Consider the following 17652-nt stretch of genomic DNA (forward strand, 5'->3'; position numbering starts at 1 on the left):
AAAAAAAAGAAACACCAAGAATAAAAAACTGTTAAAATGGATTAAATTTAATTGTGTGGCATAAAAGGATTGTTTTTCGTATATTCGTTATTTTTACTCATTTTTTTTCGAAGTCTTATATTTTTTTTTCTTATTTTTCCATATTTTTTTTGTTTTCTTAATTTCCATTATACTATCTCTGTCGAAGAAATTCCAAGTCCAAGTGTGATAGAATAGTGTCGACTAGTATGGTAAAATAAAGTACACTGGTTGCCTTAATATTTTAATATGATTTAAAATGAGAAAAATAAAGGGGAAAATACGCACATAGATAGACTGTATGTGCATTAGGGTGTGCTATTTTTGAAAATTTGTTATCGTAATTTCAAGGATTGGGGAAATATTGTAACACTTTAAGAGTTCTATTTGGTTAATATGAATTTTTCTGAAAACATACAAACTAAATGACACTACATATTTCATAATGTCCTCATAATACATTTCTGTATTAATAGTGTCATAATGGCCATGGACATTAGTCTCATAATATCCATGGACACTGTGACACATTTTGCTGCATTATTGACAAAATTTTCTACGTATACTGAAATTTGCTTCCTGGGCAAAAAGATACCGGTGACAGACAAAGTTAAGTTCTTTGGTGTAATCCTTGACCGGAAATTAAAATGGTGACACCACACAGAGGATAGGATCAACAAGACATATCGGTGCTAGGCGATATGTAGGAGAACCATAGGCATGAAATGGGGTCTTAGTCCTACTATGACATATTGGCTTTATAAAAGTGTAATTAGACCAATTCTAGCTTATGCTTCAATAATCTGGTGGACTGCTTTGGACAAAAAGTGTAATATCAATCTACTACAGGGAGTTCAGCGTACATGCTGCTTGGGTATAAGTGGTGCCATGCGTACTACTTCAACCAATGCCCTGGAAACGTTGCTAGATATTCCACCTAGCAGCAAATGCCAATGGGAATCCGTTGTTACATGGAGGGCCAAAGTGGTCTTGGGCTTCTATATTGAACACCCAGAAACAGAAATATACCATCGTTTACCTAATCGTAACACAAGCTTCCAGGCAGAAGTCGGAGCAATAACGGAATGTGTAAATTGGATTAGAACATTTATGGCGCCCACAGGGCTTAATATATTTACCGACAGCCAGAAGGCAATTAGTGCGATATCAGGAGATATAATTAAATCTAAGACCGTATTGGATTGTAAGAAAACTTTAACTGAATATTCTCCCAGAGGTAAGGTTTACATCATATTGGTACTAGGCCACTCGTTAGTAGTCAGCTGTCGTTAACCTGACGAACGCAAAACCTTTCAACGCAACAAAAGCTGAATTAAAAATATGGGCGAGAGAATCCCATAAGGCCTCTTGGAATAATGAAACGGTGGGTAGGACCACAAAGATCCTATGGGGTGACCCTGATGAGAGTAAGACAAGAAATCTCCTCAAAATGAGCAAGTCCGAAGTTAGTATGATGGTACGTACTCTGAATGGACACACAGGACTACGAGCACATCTAGACAAAATTGGGAGTGCGGATTTAGACGAGTGTAGAGCATGTGTAGAGGCCTAGGTGTATTATTTCGGATTTGAAGTAGTATATATCCTCCTATCAACCTAATCTAACTCATAATCTCTATGGTCATTACGATATGGGACATTTTATCAAGTCCCTGAGATTTATTTCCATTTTTTTTATTAAAATTGCCCCACTGTGATACGTTTATCCACTCCCATTTAAATAAAAAATAAACTTTCTTGTCATTTTAAAGACAAGAAATTGTTGAAATTGTTAAATACAAGAAAATCGGGTAAGCATATCTGTAACCAGTTATTTTGTGGTCCTCACCGAACAAAATAGTTATTAATCCATAAAGAAAGTGCTTCCACTTTGCTCCCATATAACTTGCTTGCTTACCGGGTAAGTAAAATTTTCGCTGGGTTATTGTCGATTAAAATTTTTGGGGATTTCGGGAAAATCTAAATTCTTGGTTGTGATTCTGTAAATAATCTAACAATTATTTCTGTGTATTAATTATATATAATCAAACAATTAAAAAATATTACTTTATCTTATGAAATAATGTCAAGTAATTCACCAGAATAAGGCAAGTTAAGCCATCTTTCTTCTGGGTCAGAGGTCAAATAAATGAATATTTAAAATTTTCCATAAAAATTATGATTAAAAAATATTTGGAAAAACTATTTTTTAAATTGTGAAAATCTTTTAAAGCTTCACTTAGATCCATTACTAGGACAATGTTAATCGGTTTCTTCAGATTCATAATTACAACATAAAGTTCCACATTAGCTATTTCCTCATTCCACAAAATTCTCAAAATAAAACCTTTCATACACCCTAATGTGTATACTTTCGAAGTAATGCTTTAAGGGTTGCCAGAATACTAAATCGACGAATAACGGCAATCAATTATTAGGCATATTATTATTTGTTAATTTAAGTTTCAATCAAATATTTCCGAAAATATGAATATAGTCTTATCTACATGTGAGTTTAAGAAAGAGACTAAAATGGCAACACTGGGCTGTATGTACTTAATTACTCATTTGATACAAAAACGACACATTTCAAAAAGTACAACTTCGAGTAAATTATTTTTAATTTTATTATTTTCATCAGTTTCTTATGGAAATTGTATAAAAAATGGATATTAAATGGTTAAAATATATAAAATTTAGAGATCTAGAAAACATTCAAAATTTATACTTTTTGAGTTATAATGATCTTGCTTAGAGCGGGCTTCATATGACGAAACGAATATAAACTACTTATATAAAGGGGTTTCCTTAAATTATTGTCAAAAACAAATAAATCTTTCAAAAAAATGGATTTTTATATTGATCCTTTTATTTTTAATGAGTATTCGTTAATATTATTAATTTAAATGAAAATATTAAACCAGGGCAATGTACAGTGGAATAGTAAATAAGAAAGTAAATCTGCAATTTCTAAATAGTTTGACAGTTTCAAATACAATTTCACATGAGTAAAAGGAAATATAGTTTAGGTTTTGTATATGAATCTGATAAACCCGCAGGGGGCGTGGTTAGAGGTTTCTAAAGCAGGAAAATATTAAAAATTATCGTAAATCTCCATTGGAAAATTATAAAACAATATAATTGTTTATTTCATTTAGTCTTTATATAGCACAATTATTCTTCGCATACTAGGCATAATATCGTCAAACTATAAGGACCCCCCTAATAAATCTGCATGGTTTACGTGGTGTAAATTATATGCGCGTCTTTTTGCAGCTGTGTGGTAGCTAGTATGTTTATGCATGGACCACCACATCACGCCACTTGCACAAGCCATTAAACAACACCCAAGAAAAGTTGGATTACTGTGGCGTGCGGGAAAATTTTACATAATTCGGGAAAGCGAAGAAAGGGCATATGGAAAAACTAAAAGGACAGGGAAGTGAGTGTAAGTATGTTTGTAAGTACAATCATTTTTTTCTGTATAGAAATAATTGCAGGAATTCACTTAATTTTAAATAGCTTAATTAACATCTTACATTTCAACGCAAGTATGTGTGTGTGTGTGTTTATTTATTATTTTTGTAAATGATAACTAAAGGGGAGAGAGAGAGATCTTAACACGTACTATACTACTGTTGTAAAAACAACAACATTGTGGTAAGAGTATTTTATCTGTATTTTTTATGATTTATATCCAACACAAATTCTTAATAGTCAATTTAAAGTCTCAATTAAGTTTTAATTTTCAATGGTTGCTATAAATATTTGCACTTAAACTGATTTAAAATATCTTTTACAAAAAATTATTATAAGGAAGAGGAATTCATGCAGGAGATAAGGATATAGTTTGAGGTTTTTTAAATTCTTGTGTTCATATTTAAAACTTTTCAGAGTTTCGTATTTTACTTTAAAATTCATTTAACAGGCGTTTGGATCCCACCAAAAAGTTGGTATTTGATCTGTGCAACTTACCAACAATCTAGGCAAACTATAAAAATACGAAGGGGCTCAGTGGCGGTATTTCGGAAAAATAGAGATGAATCTGTAATTACGTTTGGTCAGATTATAATAAAACTGAATGTAACTAAAGAGGAGGTGTTTTTGAGTTTAAGCTTTGAGTTTGAGACTTACAAAAACTCACTTGTGCTGGATCCAAAGGTTCCAAAAGTTGGCCCAATTTTTTTATATTTTTTTAACCGGATGTAATTCTACTTTTGGAATTACATTAAACCTGCATCGGTCATATTTATAACTCAAAACATAAACTCGACACTCTCTCTCTAATCAAGTAAAATTTTATTAAAATCGGAACGAACACTTATGAACTATAGATTTATGTCGCCTATTCCCAATTCCCTAACTTTGAACCTTCGTAGCTTATAAAATTTTATTCAAATCGGATCAAACATTTAGATATTACAGATTTTTTTTCCATTTTTAAAAATTTTCTTACTGTAAGGAGATTGAAAACTGATGATTTTTTGAACATCCAAAGACCTAATACTCATTAAAAATGAAAGGAACGATTTAGGAATTGTTGGAAAAAAACCTAGCTCAAATATCTGTTTTCATTTTTAACTTCCTTTTTATAATAAACTCCTAATATACACATATATTTCATGATTTAAGATCTTTAAGTAACTAATAAATTATTGCAGGATAATTAAGGATAATCATGAGCATGAATTTTTGGGTTCTCTTTCACTATTATTATGCGTGTAGATATGCTAAAGCCTTAAATGATCCAATTGTATATGAAAATTTACAATACTTACAGTCTCTGAACCAGCGGCTGTGACCAATTCCTGTAAAGCACGAACTGATAAAGCCTGCTCGATGACAAATACACATTGCGATAGATCGGGTGGTACGTTCTTGTCGGCAATATTTTCCAGGAAACAGTGACGATTACCAAACCCTTCAGCGGCAAGACAGACACGCTCTCCCGTTGCTGTGCACGAGAGGCAAACCATGTCTTCCTGTAAAACGACAAAAAGGGGGGCATAATTAAAAATAAAACATTTATTCACTAATACTTATAACAAAAGGTAATTAAATCAACACAAATTACTCATACTCATTGTGATGCGCTGTTTAATCATCATTTCCTGTTGCTGCAACTTATTGATTGATATCGTTACATTGGTATTGACACATACATACATATAGTCGTATTTATCATTGTATTATATTTTTGGAATGCAGTGCAATTGTTGGCTCATACAATGGCAAGTAACATTTGCGGTATTGGTTTGATTGATTGATCGTTTGATTCAACGGTTTTGCTATTTTCAAAATTCACCTTTGTATGCGTCTAATGCTTTTTTTTCCTGCTGCTGCTGCTGCTATAGTGGCTGTTTTTACACTTTTCACCAAAAATACATGCTAAATGGTATTGAGTGTGATGATGTGGTTTCTGGTCATTTGTATTTTCTAACTATGTCAAATTGTTCTTGTAAAACACTGGCATTGATTATGACTAATGTTTACGAATGCATCAGTGTTGAAGTAGAATTATTCAAGGCTATTTAGTATAGATATTTTGCTAAAATAGAGGAATAATTTCTATTAATAGGCTTTATACATATATGCACATATGTATATCGACAGGTATGCTAGCTCATATGATACCCTACCATAGCTTGAATAGGTACCATTTTTATATTGGTATTGATTAAACTCGTTTCTTAATAGTAGGCTCAGAAAAGTGCATACATATATCTAGTGTTCTTAAAAGGTTTTAAGACGTTATGACTATGTCCGTCCGTACTAACGTTGGTTTCATACAAAAATCCCCGAAATTCAGTTTAAAACATTCCTCTGTAGTATTATATAAAATAAACCCCAGAAATTATTATAATACTTGCGTATCCTGGTTGCTTCGCTTTCCACCAATATTGCCCATTATCAATACCAAACAAACCTTACCTATAGGAAATATTTGTGTAAAATTTGAACCCTCTAGCTCATTCGGTTCGGCCTCTATCGTGTTTTCAACATACAGACGGTCGGACATGGCTAGATCGTATTATAATTTATTAAGGACCCAGAATATATATACTTTTGTGGATCTATGTCCAATATTTAGATGTGTTACAAACGGAATGACAAAATCAATATACACCCCATCTTTTTTGATGCTGGGTATAAAAATTCAACATCGAAGATAGATAGAAAACACTGTTTTACAAAAAAGTACCAAAAATGAGTACTTTTTTACATATTATTGATATAGCACGCCAATGATATCTTCTGAAAATCAGACTGATTATATTTCGCATTTATTTTATGACAAACTTATGTCAGAATTTTTCCATAAAAATGCTTTTAGAACACGATGAGAAAATCCATATTTGAATTCAGCGCAGCTCAATCCTTTAGAAATGTATCGGTCTTCTCATTTTTATACCCTACACCACTATAGTGGGCAGGGTATTATGCATTTGTGCTGATGTTTGTAACACCCAAAAATATTGGTACTACACCAACCTTAAAGTATATCAATCGGCTCATAATCTGAATCGATTAAGCTATGTCCGTCTGTCCGTCCATCTGTCTGTCTGTCCGTCTGTGTATCCATGTAAACCATGTGCGCACAATTTGGCACATACTCTTTTTTCGACCTAGGACGAAGCCTATTGAAAATGGTAAAAATCGGTCCATTATTTTGCCTAGCCACCATACAACCGTACCCCCAAGTATGGCTTTTGAGGTCATAATTATGTTAAATGTTCTGGTATCTGTACAAAAAATACTTCCGATTTTCGTAATGATCGGTCCATATTTTACCCCAGCCCCCATACAAAGTCCCCTTCGGAAAATTACTTGAAGGTCAAAATAGGGCCATAACATCATAATAACTTCATAACATAACTTATCTTTTGGAAATCGGCCATGTCCGACTGTTCATTCTTACTTGTTAAATTTTGGTGGCCTGTGATATGGAAGAAATTTATATATTGCTTTGACTTGTAAAATACTTCATCTCCTTACTAGTGTATTTGTAGAAAAGTTCACATGCTTCCTCCCACGTCCAAATCGTACAGATAGGGAAAAGGGCAGATAAACAGACATAAATCGGTCTTGAATTTCAGTTTGATCAATTTCTGTTTTGGGTTTGAAAAGTGTTTTTATAAGTTTTGCAAAAAGTGACTTAAAATTCAGTTAATAATTAAATAAATATATACATATTTTTGTAAAAACTAAGCTACCCTTACACTACACTATTTCCAACTGCAGTTCAATATTTAAGATTTGTATTGCGGAATGAAATTGTATACTGATATACAACTACATATAAATATCTAAAATACAAACAGATATTTCTGAAATTTAAACTTTCGAATTGCAATGCAAAAAATTTCAGAATCGAAATTTTGGAAATGGTGTTGAAGTAAATTTAACTTACTGTCAATACCGGGATGAATAAATGCATTGCAGTCAAGCTGAAATATTTGTACCGACTGCAGTTGCAACAACAAATACTAAGTACAACGACAACAACAACTAAAACACAGCAACTATTCATGTTGTCATACCACCATGTTGTGGTCTTTTCGGCTGTGATTGTAAATGAAAACATTGGTGGTAGAGGTGGCATTGACGCAGCAATTGCAGTTGTGGTCACTAACACACACTCAGTGATTCGGTCAGTCGTTTACTACTTATTTTTTTTTCGTATTTATTCCTACATTTTTATACTATTGTGCGGAGTGTACGGTATCGTTTTGTATTTTAGTTGTGAATATTTGCGTATATAATTTTCTGATTTATACCTATACAAAGTTGGAATAGTTCCACTTAAATTCATTTCATTACATTTTAGGGCAATTCAAGAGATAACCACAATTATTTGGGGGGAAAAAATTATATGAATGTGTGTGAAAATATGTAGTATAATTTGTATACAGAAATCTCTATCGTTGTATTTAAATTCCCTTAATAAAAATCTACTTGATTTCGTAAAAGTGAAATATGTTTTAAATGACACTAACTTTGTGTAAGGGTATTGCAAAAGTAGATAGTATATAAAATAAGTAAAACTGTTTTATTATTATTAGGATCAGATCACCAAAACAACTTAAATTGTTGTACTTCTGTTAGACGTTACATAAATGAATAAAAACTACCAACGTTTTATAACAATCAATTTTTTCTTAACTTTAATCTTTGTATCCCATAAATTTTTGCGAATTTTTTCTAACACATCATCCATTCTTTATTACATGTAAAATAGTCCAGTATTTTCATGTTATGTAAGTACATAATTTTAAGTTCATATCCATGTAAAATCTACACGTGTTTTGTAAGAACAAAATGATAAATTACAATACTTTGTTCCAATCATTACACTTTTATGTTGTCAAAACATGTTTAGGCCGAGGGTTAAAAATAATTTGACAAATTTGCCATTTCCTTTATACTGACACAGTATGATTAAAATCGAAAAATGAACAGAGAAAAAAAATTCAACAATAATTATGAGTTTCACCATAAAAATACTCTACTCAGGTTCTAATCATACATACATATTTCTACTTTAAAGCTCTTTTATAGAACTGCTTGTATTCACACTTTCGATTGGGCAATTTTGATGGGTAATAAATTTAAACCACGGAATTGGATTTATGGCCCATAATTCATAATACATACGGACATTTGCCCTTTTTTGTCCATTAAATGCTACAATAAATTGATGATAGAGAGAAGGTGTGAGATTGCTACTACGGCTGCTGCAACATTGTTTAGATGTAAAGTAAAGTGATATACAATATAGATAAATACGAGAGTTGATTAGAAATTTTTGGAAAATAGAAGCTGACACATTACTGAGAATGTATGGTTAATACAATATATTAAAAATACAGATGTCAAGGCCCCAAACTGTTAGCAGTTCATATCTGAAAAATGTGTGCTTCTATAGTTTATATTCATTGTACTTTCTAAAGATCGGTCTTATGGAATGAACGAAAGCTTTATATAAATACATTTTTTACATGCAGAAAATTTGTATATCCCTCCTCGTGTCGGTATGCCCGAATGTATGTGCATGATGTATTTGTTTGTAGGTAAAACTTTGGCTTTTATATTTTACTTCCTCGTCTTCTATATACGAATAAGAAGTTGGTACTATATCAGCAAAGCGATGCACAGTGTAACGTTTTTTACTTTTAGTATAACAAAATGAATTAATGAAAAAGCTCAGGGGTTTCTGCAAAGCAGCTCCACCTCTAAAATGATTGAGCATTTAGCACAGAAACAATCTGAGTCGCCACGCAAGACGAAAGAAGTACCACCGATCACCAAGCGATCGGCTTTATTTTTGAAGTAGGTTATCGCATAATTAAAGTAACTATATGAAGCCTCTAGGCTTGAAGCGGTCTGTGTGAAGAGTAGATCCACAGCTTTTATACTTTTGGAACCTTTAAAATAAGCGATAATAATATGTTTAATCCAGAGATCGTAGTATAGTTTTCTAAAGGATTGAGCTGCACTGAATCCTAATCTTAAACGCTTACACAATGGACTTTCAGATGGCATTCAACATTTTATAAATAAAGTTGTCTTGGTGTTGTTATAGAGTCTCAAAGAGGATAGCGTTTTTTCAAACTTAAGAACAAAGTATTTCAAATCTCACATGTGACGGAGAAAATCTGGTCTCAGGGTTTCGACTTCTTTTAAATTTTGTCAGCCATTGTAATAGAAATCTTACGAATCAGTAATTTGGACCCACCAAGGTAGATGTGATTATTTATGAATTGGTAGGAAATCAATTTTGAATCAGAGGTCACTTGCGCCTTTATTGTAGAAAGAACAACCTGAAGCCTCTTCAGCAGACCTCGGATATCAACCTCGGATTTGTTAGGAAAATAATTTTATCTCTTGGACAAAGTAGTTGAAGATGACGCCCTGTTGGACTTAGGTTGTTACCAAATAGGGAGAGTAATGGAAGTTAATCTCCAATAGTCCATAGCAGTCTTGGAGCTTGTATTCGTCCAAGAACAACAGATATAATAATCTTATTTTTGATCAAATGAAAATGTTTGTTATTAATATTAAGTACCCTTTCGGTTAAAGTGCTTTAAGATCTAAAAAAATTGCGTTTATAGTAGTTTTGACTCACTAAATGTGAAAATAGAAACACCGTGCTATGTTTGTGTATGGGTACGGATGACTGTTTTAGCCTTCACAGCTAAAGTTATGGAAGTAGATGTTGATGACATTAATAATAAATACTGGTTTGGCTTTCGATACCCGTACATCTCTCTTCTAACATTGTAACCTTAATGGGAATGTAATTGTAAGAGTGTTTGTGTGTGTGTGTATGTTTGTAAGTATTTGCAGAAAAAGGTCCCCCTCAAAGGAAGTTTTTGTTGTTCTATCGTTTTATTGTTATGGTTGTTGCTGCTGCTTTATTTGTCTTTGACAACTTTCATGCTGTTACTTTCCGTACGGTCATCTTATTCGTATGTCGTATTAGTTTCTGTTTTTGTTGTTGTTATTATTGTTTTATTATTGTTCTACAATAAACCCTGACTGATGTTGATAATGTCGCTGTGGTTCTTTTTGTGTGTGAATGTGTGCCGATTGTTGCTGCTACTGCTGTTGTTACAATTACTCTTGCTATTGTTATTGGACAGCAAGTTGTTGCAAGTAAGAAGACAACAACTGACTTACTTATAAATGATTCTTGCTGCTATTGCTACTGCTGCTGTTACACAAATTGTTTTTGTCGACAAGAGTTTCAATAAAGTTGTTATAAAATAATTGGCACGTTAAGCAGTTAATGGTCGGTTGTATGTTTCTTATATTGGTAGTATCTGATTGTGTGTGTGTAGACAATGTTTCTGATGTTTTTGTTTGTAAGTGTAAGACCCTCGTCCTTTGTCTATTTTTTTGAAAGGTAAAAAGGTATTTTTATTTGTCTTTACCTTGAACAACTTAATAATTTCTAGTAGCTAAAAGAAGGCAACAACAAAAATAATCATTCTTAACAGGGCAAGTACAAATTTTATAGAAAAGTTTAAAAAGTAAGAAGGTTATTTTTAAATGAATTATGTACCTACTGCTGATATTTGAGAGAGAGTTTATTAATAAGACGATGACTAAGACTACGATGCTGCCTTCAATAGTGTGTCTTTAATAAGATCTCAGTCAGTAGCAAAAAAATGATTAATATGAAAAATAAATTATATTAAAAATTATTACAAGTATAAGAAATAGATACGTGTATAATTTTAATAAATTGACCTATTTAAATCAATATCAACGAAAATAAACCAATAACTTATAATTTTAATATTTTAATATTGGAAGCTGTTAAACCAGCAACTATCATTTATCATATAATATTTATCAGATATTACGGACTAATAGTGAAATATAAATTTTATTTAAATATTTAATAGAATAATGGACTATTCTATAGTTAAGTCAATATATACTCAAGACAATAAACATGTCTAAAATCAAGACTTTAGACTGGTATATAGTCAAACGAATAGTCAAGATTATAGACAAATATTTAGACTAATCAAGACTGTAGACTGATTTATAGTCAAGACTAAAGACTGATCTATAGTCTAGATTATAGATTGTAAGTCTATAGCCAAGACTATAGATTGATCTATAGTCTAGATTAAGACTGATCTATAGTCTAGATTATAGATTGCAGGTCTATAGCCAAGACAATAGACTTATTGTCAAGACTAAGACTATAGATCAGACTACAGACTGATTTATAGTCAAGACTATAGACTGATCTATAGTCAAGACTATAGACTGATCTATAGTCAATATTATAGACTGGTCTATAGTCTAGACTATAGACTGATCTATAGTCAAGACTATAGGCTGATCTATAGTGAAGACTATAGACTGATCTATAGTCAGGACTATAGACTGATCTATAGTCAAGACTATAGACTGATCTATAGTCAAGACTATAGACTGATCTATAGTCTAGACTATTATCTGATTTATAGTGAAGACTATAGACTGATCTATAGTCAAGACTATAGACTGATCTATAGTCAAGACTATAGACTGATCTATAGTGAAGACTATAGACTGATCTATAGGCAAGACTATAATTGTGGGTAAAATATTTTTAAAGTCCATAGTTGTCATAGACTGACTTAAAATCAAGACTTCAGCTGATTGTCAACTAATGATTTACCTATAATCAGATCTACAATCAAGTCTTCAATAATAATCTACTCATAACGTCACAAAACATCACATATCAGTTATTTGAGTTTTTTGGGGGTCAAAGGTTAACAACAGTTAAATTTATTATAATATTCACCAGCAATTGTGTATGCCTTTTGAAGGTTTTTGCAACTTTCCCAAGGTTGCTAAAACATTGTTCTAGCCAAACAATGAGGCAATTAATTTTACCATTCATTGAAATTTTGTGGTAAACAAGTGCTAAATAAATTAAAAATTATTTATTTTATATTTATTGAAAAAAAATAAAAATAGAAAAGGAAAATTTTCATTAACACGTATGTACACTGAAGTAAAATTATTTACCACTATATGGTATTTATTATTAAATCAATTAAACAAGTTGCTTTATAATGCTAAAGAAAACATTTATAAACAAAATTTCAAACAAAACTTTTATTTTAAAACTTAGTAGATGAGAATTTTTTAACTATATTTGTATTCAATTTTGTTAGTCACTGTATGCAAATATTCAAAAATCTTGTTTCGATTTGTATTTCTTATACACGTCAATCTTAATGGAATAGCAATATGCTTACTGGTTCATCAATAGAGTGGCAGGTACATACAAATAATTTCATGAACTTAACTTGCTTTTGTAACAATACACCCACATTTTGTCGGTCGTCATGACGCTGGACATTGACGTCTTGTAACAATATACCGATGTTCTTTAGAATGTGAGAAATATAAAGTGATAACAAACTTTTGGACAAGTCGAAGGACATTTTATAATTGAATTTATTTTTGAAAAGAATCAATACTACATGAAGGTCACGCTCATGGTGTAAATATTTAAAAACCAGACTAATTCTCTTGTTATTTTGCAATATATACATTGATTTCTTTATACTATTAAATATTTGCTATTTATTTGCTGTTTTATTGATGATAAACAGAACAGCGATTTTTATTTAAAATTTAATGAAATGTTTACTTGTAGAAATGTTTTTTGCAATTTATTATAAATCGGCTGAGTTGCAACCAAATATGTGGTTGTGCAATAGTTCGGCTTGGAGTTCCATGCTGCAGTTTATACCAAACCTCATTATATGTTGATCAAAGAATAAAACAATTTAATATGCAATAATTTGCTGAAAATATGCATGTCATTTAATTTAAAAAAAACGTTTGGTCAACGTTTTTTTTTCACTTTTTGTCTATAAACTAGCAGACCTGATGATAATTTATTTTTTTGTTATTCCCTTGATAAAAGTTTATTAATTGCAAAAGTTTTTAGTTTGTAATTAAAGTTTTATTTTAAAAAGATATCATTATTATTTTAATCAGATGAAATTCGAAAAATTGTTTAAATCAGTCTGGTTATTCAACTTTTTAAATTGTGATAAAATTACGTTAATTATTTAACGTGAGCTTAATACTAAATTTATTTACGATTTTTTAAATTAAATTTAAGAGAAGTCTTAATATGGAGGCTCGAGGTTCTATAATGGAGCTCGTGGAATTTTGTGCTACAATTAATAAAAAATATGAGTTTTGGAATAATGACCTTAATGGATGCTCTGTCAATTATGAACTCTACACAGCAAGGAATTTCATTATCTTGGGTACATTTATGTCTGATGTTAACTTTATATGTATTATGTATTTGTTAATGATAAAGTGGTGACTAGTAACCACATTCGTGATCGAGTAAAAGTAACATATTTTCAAATTTTATAATGAGTATTGTAGGTAATGTAGTTATTTCATACATTATTTGGTAATGAGTGGTCGTTATCACCAACTCGCTGGAAGACAGTTTTATTGAATGACCACGATTAAGGTTATCCAAATATACCTCCATCGGAGCGAGACGGTTACCAACGATCTGATGGCTAAAATTAACACAGGTAAGATACATATAACTTTAATCCAAGAACCAGGTTTCTGGATTAAATCACGTACATTTCCAACTTTTCTACGCTGATTCAGGGTCTCGACCGAGAATATGTATCTTATGTCACAAGAACTTATGTTTTCTCCTCTCAACAGGATTATCCACAACGGATGCAACGGTGCTGAAGCAAGGTCGTGGCAACATATACCTTGCATCAGTTTACCTGCCTTTCGATTCACCGACACTACCACCAACGTCGGATCTGATGAAACTGGTTGAAAAGGCACAAAGGAAAAATAAGAAAATTGTAATATGTTGTGATGCCAACTCCCACCATGTAGCCTGGGGTAGTACAAACACCAATCACAGGGGACAAGCTCTTATGGATTTCCTTAATACTAAAGACTTGATCACATCGAACTTAGGTAATAAAGCTGCCTTCGTCAATAGAATCAGAGAAGAAGTATTAGATATAACTATATGTTATGAAGAGCTTATAAACGAAATTCAGGATTGGAGAGTTTCTGACGAGCACTCCTTTTCTGACCATTGGTACATAAGATTCAAGATACTTCGGCGGTGGAATAAGTCTAAAACTAATTGGACAATGTTCGGGACCTTACTAAAGAACAGTTTATGTCAGGACACTTTTCAATGTCGAAATGAAGAGGACATAGACGCCAAAGTAGAAATGCTCACAAGTGCCCTGGTTGAATCGTTCGAGGACAGCTGCACTCTGCGAGAGCGGAGATCTGCCCAGAAGAAACCCTGGGTAACAGGAGAGACCCGGAACCTTGGTAAAACTTTTTGCAAACTGGGACGAGTATCGTAGTAAACTTGGTGAATATAAGAAAATTGTTCGTAAAGCCAAACGAGACTCCTGCAAACTTTTCTGTGAAGAGGTAGACAACGTAAATGACGTATCGAAGGTAAACAAATTCCTATTCAAAACTCATGTCCAACCGGAATCTATGGTCGATAACACGGACAGGAGGCTGGAAAATGAGCAAGTCTGAAGTTAGTAATGATGATACGTATTCTGAGTGGACACAAAGGATTACGAACACATCTATACAAAATTGGACGTGCGGACTCAGACGAATGTAGAGCATGTGGAGAGGACAGTAAAACTCTGGAGCACTTTCTTTGCTACTGTCAGACATTCGTCGAAATTAGATCCAAGTATCTTGGAAGTGAGGTTATTCCGGAAATAATATTCCTGACTAACACTGATTGGAAGATTCTTAGGAATTACGTCCAGAAAACTGAGTTTCTGAACATTGAAAAATAATGCATTCAGTGAACAGTTTTTTTGTTTTTCATGAAAAGGCGCGATAGTGGCCTATGTGCTTTTCTTCGGATTTGGAGTACTATACATCCTCCTATCAACCTAACCCATGTAAGGGGTTAAAAAGCTAAAAATTACTTACACAATAGCATTTTAAGTCATTATTAAGTCATAACACTGTGATGTCATTGGAGCCAAGCAGTTACCAGAAAAGAGTACAAGTAATTAGAAAAAGTAGTCATTGTAAATCGCATAAAAAACATATACAGCTTCTTTATCAAGATGACTAATGAATTATAAAGTATTTATATAACACATTATTAGTAAGACATTATTAGACTACTTCTATGTAATCCAAACGATATGTAGTAGTCATTGAAAAGTATGTTGTTAGGTAAGTAATTAAAATTGAAAGCCAATACCAGTTTTTGGTGGGTTGTTAATGGAGCATTGAGTGAGAGAATAGCCTAATAATCTTAGAAAAATTTTATTTTTACTTGATCTATAATTATTCTTTTTTTTTGTAATCTTTATCTATGGACTTAAATCTTTATATCTATTTTTTATACATATTACAACCTTAAAATGGAAAGGGAATGTACAATTAAGCTTTATAAATTGTAATAAAGTACTTATGTATATGGACTATAAGCTTCAAAATTGAAATATTGATTTCTAGGACCAAAATCTCACAAATATTATGACTTTGCAAAATCAAAACTAAACGGGTAAAAACAGGAAAATATTTTAATTTTGAGCACTTTTCGAGAACCTGTTGTACTATTTCATCATCTTTATAAAATAAAAAAATAAAATCACCCGGATACAAAAAATATAGATTCCTAATTAATATCATAATCTCATAATTCTTTTGTATGTAATTATTGTACATCTGTATACGTTAAATAGTCCTTAACTTCCAAAATTATAATAAATTACTTAAAAAAATCCAAAACTATTTAACTGCTTAATTTACCTCCCTTAGTACTTATTAACATATTCTCCAACGATCAAATAGTTTTGCCATTTAATTAGATTTGTATAGAAAGTCCTAATGAGTGGGCAGATTGTGTGGCATTCATAGTAAATTATTGACCACTGAACTAAAGTCACATGACGGTTTTGTAACTGTCAAAAAGTATTAAGGACATTTCAAATTTGTAGTTAAGTGTCCACTAGCGTTACGACGATTTCCATGCCATATATTTGCAAACAAATGTATGTTCAGGCAACGATTGTACACCTACAAACATTTGCGTGTATCCTTGGCTGGAGGATTCGTATTTATATGTGTGTGTGTGTGTGTTTGGTACGAGACTATTAATGTTTGCAATTGTGTAACTTCTTTGTTTCGTCTAGTAAAATCCACATCCACACCCAGTCATACGCATTGCATTTGATTTACTTAACAATTTAACTGTACGTGTGTCAGTGTGTGTGAGTGTCTGAAAGGTTTGGTAGAGTGTGTCCTTTTGCTATGTGACATCTGGCGTAATTGTATATATGTGTATGTGTGTGTGAATTGTTAATGCAATTGGAGGTATGAAGGTAAAAGCTGTGCATTTCCAAAGGGCGTTTACATCAAATTCTATATACTATTGTTCTAGTTGTTCTTGTTGTTTTCCTATGGACTCAACTACATATTTGAAAAGGCTTTTTGTGTGTTAGAAAATTGAATTTAGCTGGCATTGTCTTTTATATAGAGCCTTTCGGAATTTTGATAAGCTTTAAATCTAAACGTATTTACATTTACTTGCAAATTCATACCACATATGGAGAGGAGGGCAAACGAAAAAGTTATTTCAAATATTTCAATATACGTTTATGGTATAATCAAAGTTATTTTGCAAATTTTTAATACTGCCACTCTCATACTATAATTGGTTTCGATCGGATACAACGGGTACATTTGTGGAAAACTTGTACTATTAACAAGTATACAGATGGACAGACGGATAGTCCTAGTTAGAATGTCTTACAAACTAACAAAATTATCTATATACGAAATAATGTCATTCTTTGGATCCAATAGATGACTTTTCATCATGTCATCATACAATATCCTAGTATGGATATGTATATCCGACACTCACTCACATAATCTCATTTACTAGAGTTTTTTTTATTTGAAATTTGTATACTTTTCGTTTATTATTTCCGTGCTTAAAATTTTAAAATAGTTGTTTGATGTTTGTTGTGGTTGCCATCGTCCTTGCGTGGTCATTTCAAAAATAAATTGTTTCATTTTTAGTTGAAGTTTGTGTGTGCCTGTTAA

General features: G+C 31.9%; 1 protein-coding gene across 14 annotated transcripts in view; it reads right to left on the reverse strand.

Annotated features, from left to right (window-relative positions):
* Window positions 1-17652, reverse strand: part of LOC119615090 (ryanodine receptor) — a 109023-nt gene that overhangs the window by 31056 nt on the left and 60315 nt on the right. For all 14 annotated transcript variants that reach the window (XM_037971251.1, XM_037971239.1, XM_037971172.1 and 11 more), the window contains one exon: window positions 4797-5000. In XM_037971251.1, coding sequence (XP_037827179.1) covers window positions 4797-5000 — 204 coding nt within the window. The remainder of the gene's footprint in view (window positions 1-4796; window positions 5001-17652) is intronic.

This window comes from Lucilia sericata, unplaced genomic scaffold (genome assembly GCF_015586225.1).
Source record: "Lucilia sericata isolate MDLA Ls3-8-SP2 unplaced genomic scaffold, ASM1558622v1 Contig000046F_arrow, whole genome shotgun sequence".
Lineage (NCBI taxonomy): Eukaryota > Metazoa > Arthropoda > Insecta > Diptera > Calliphoridae > Lucilia > Lucilia sericata.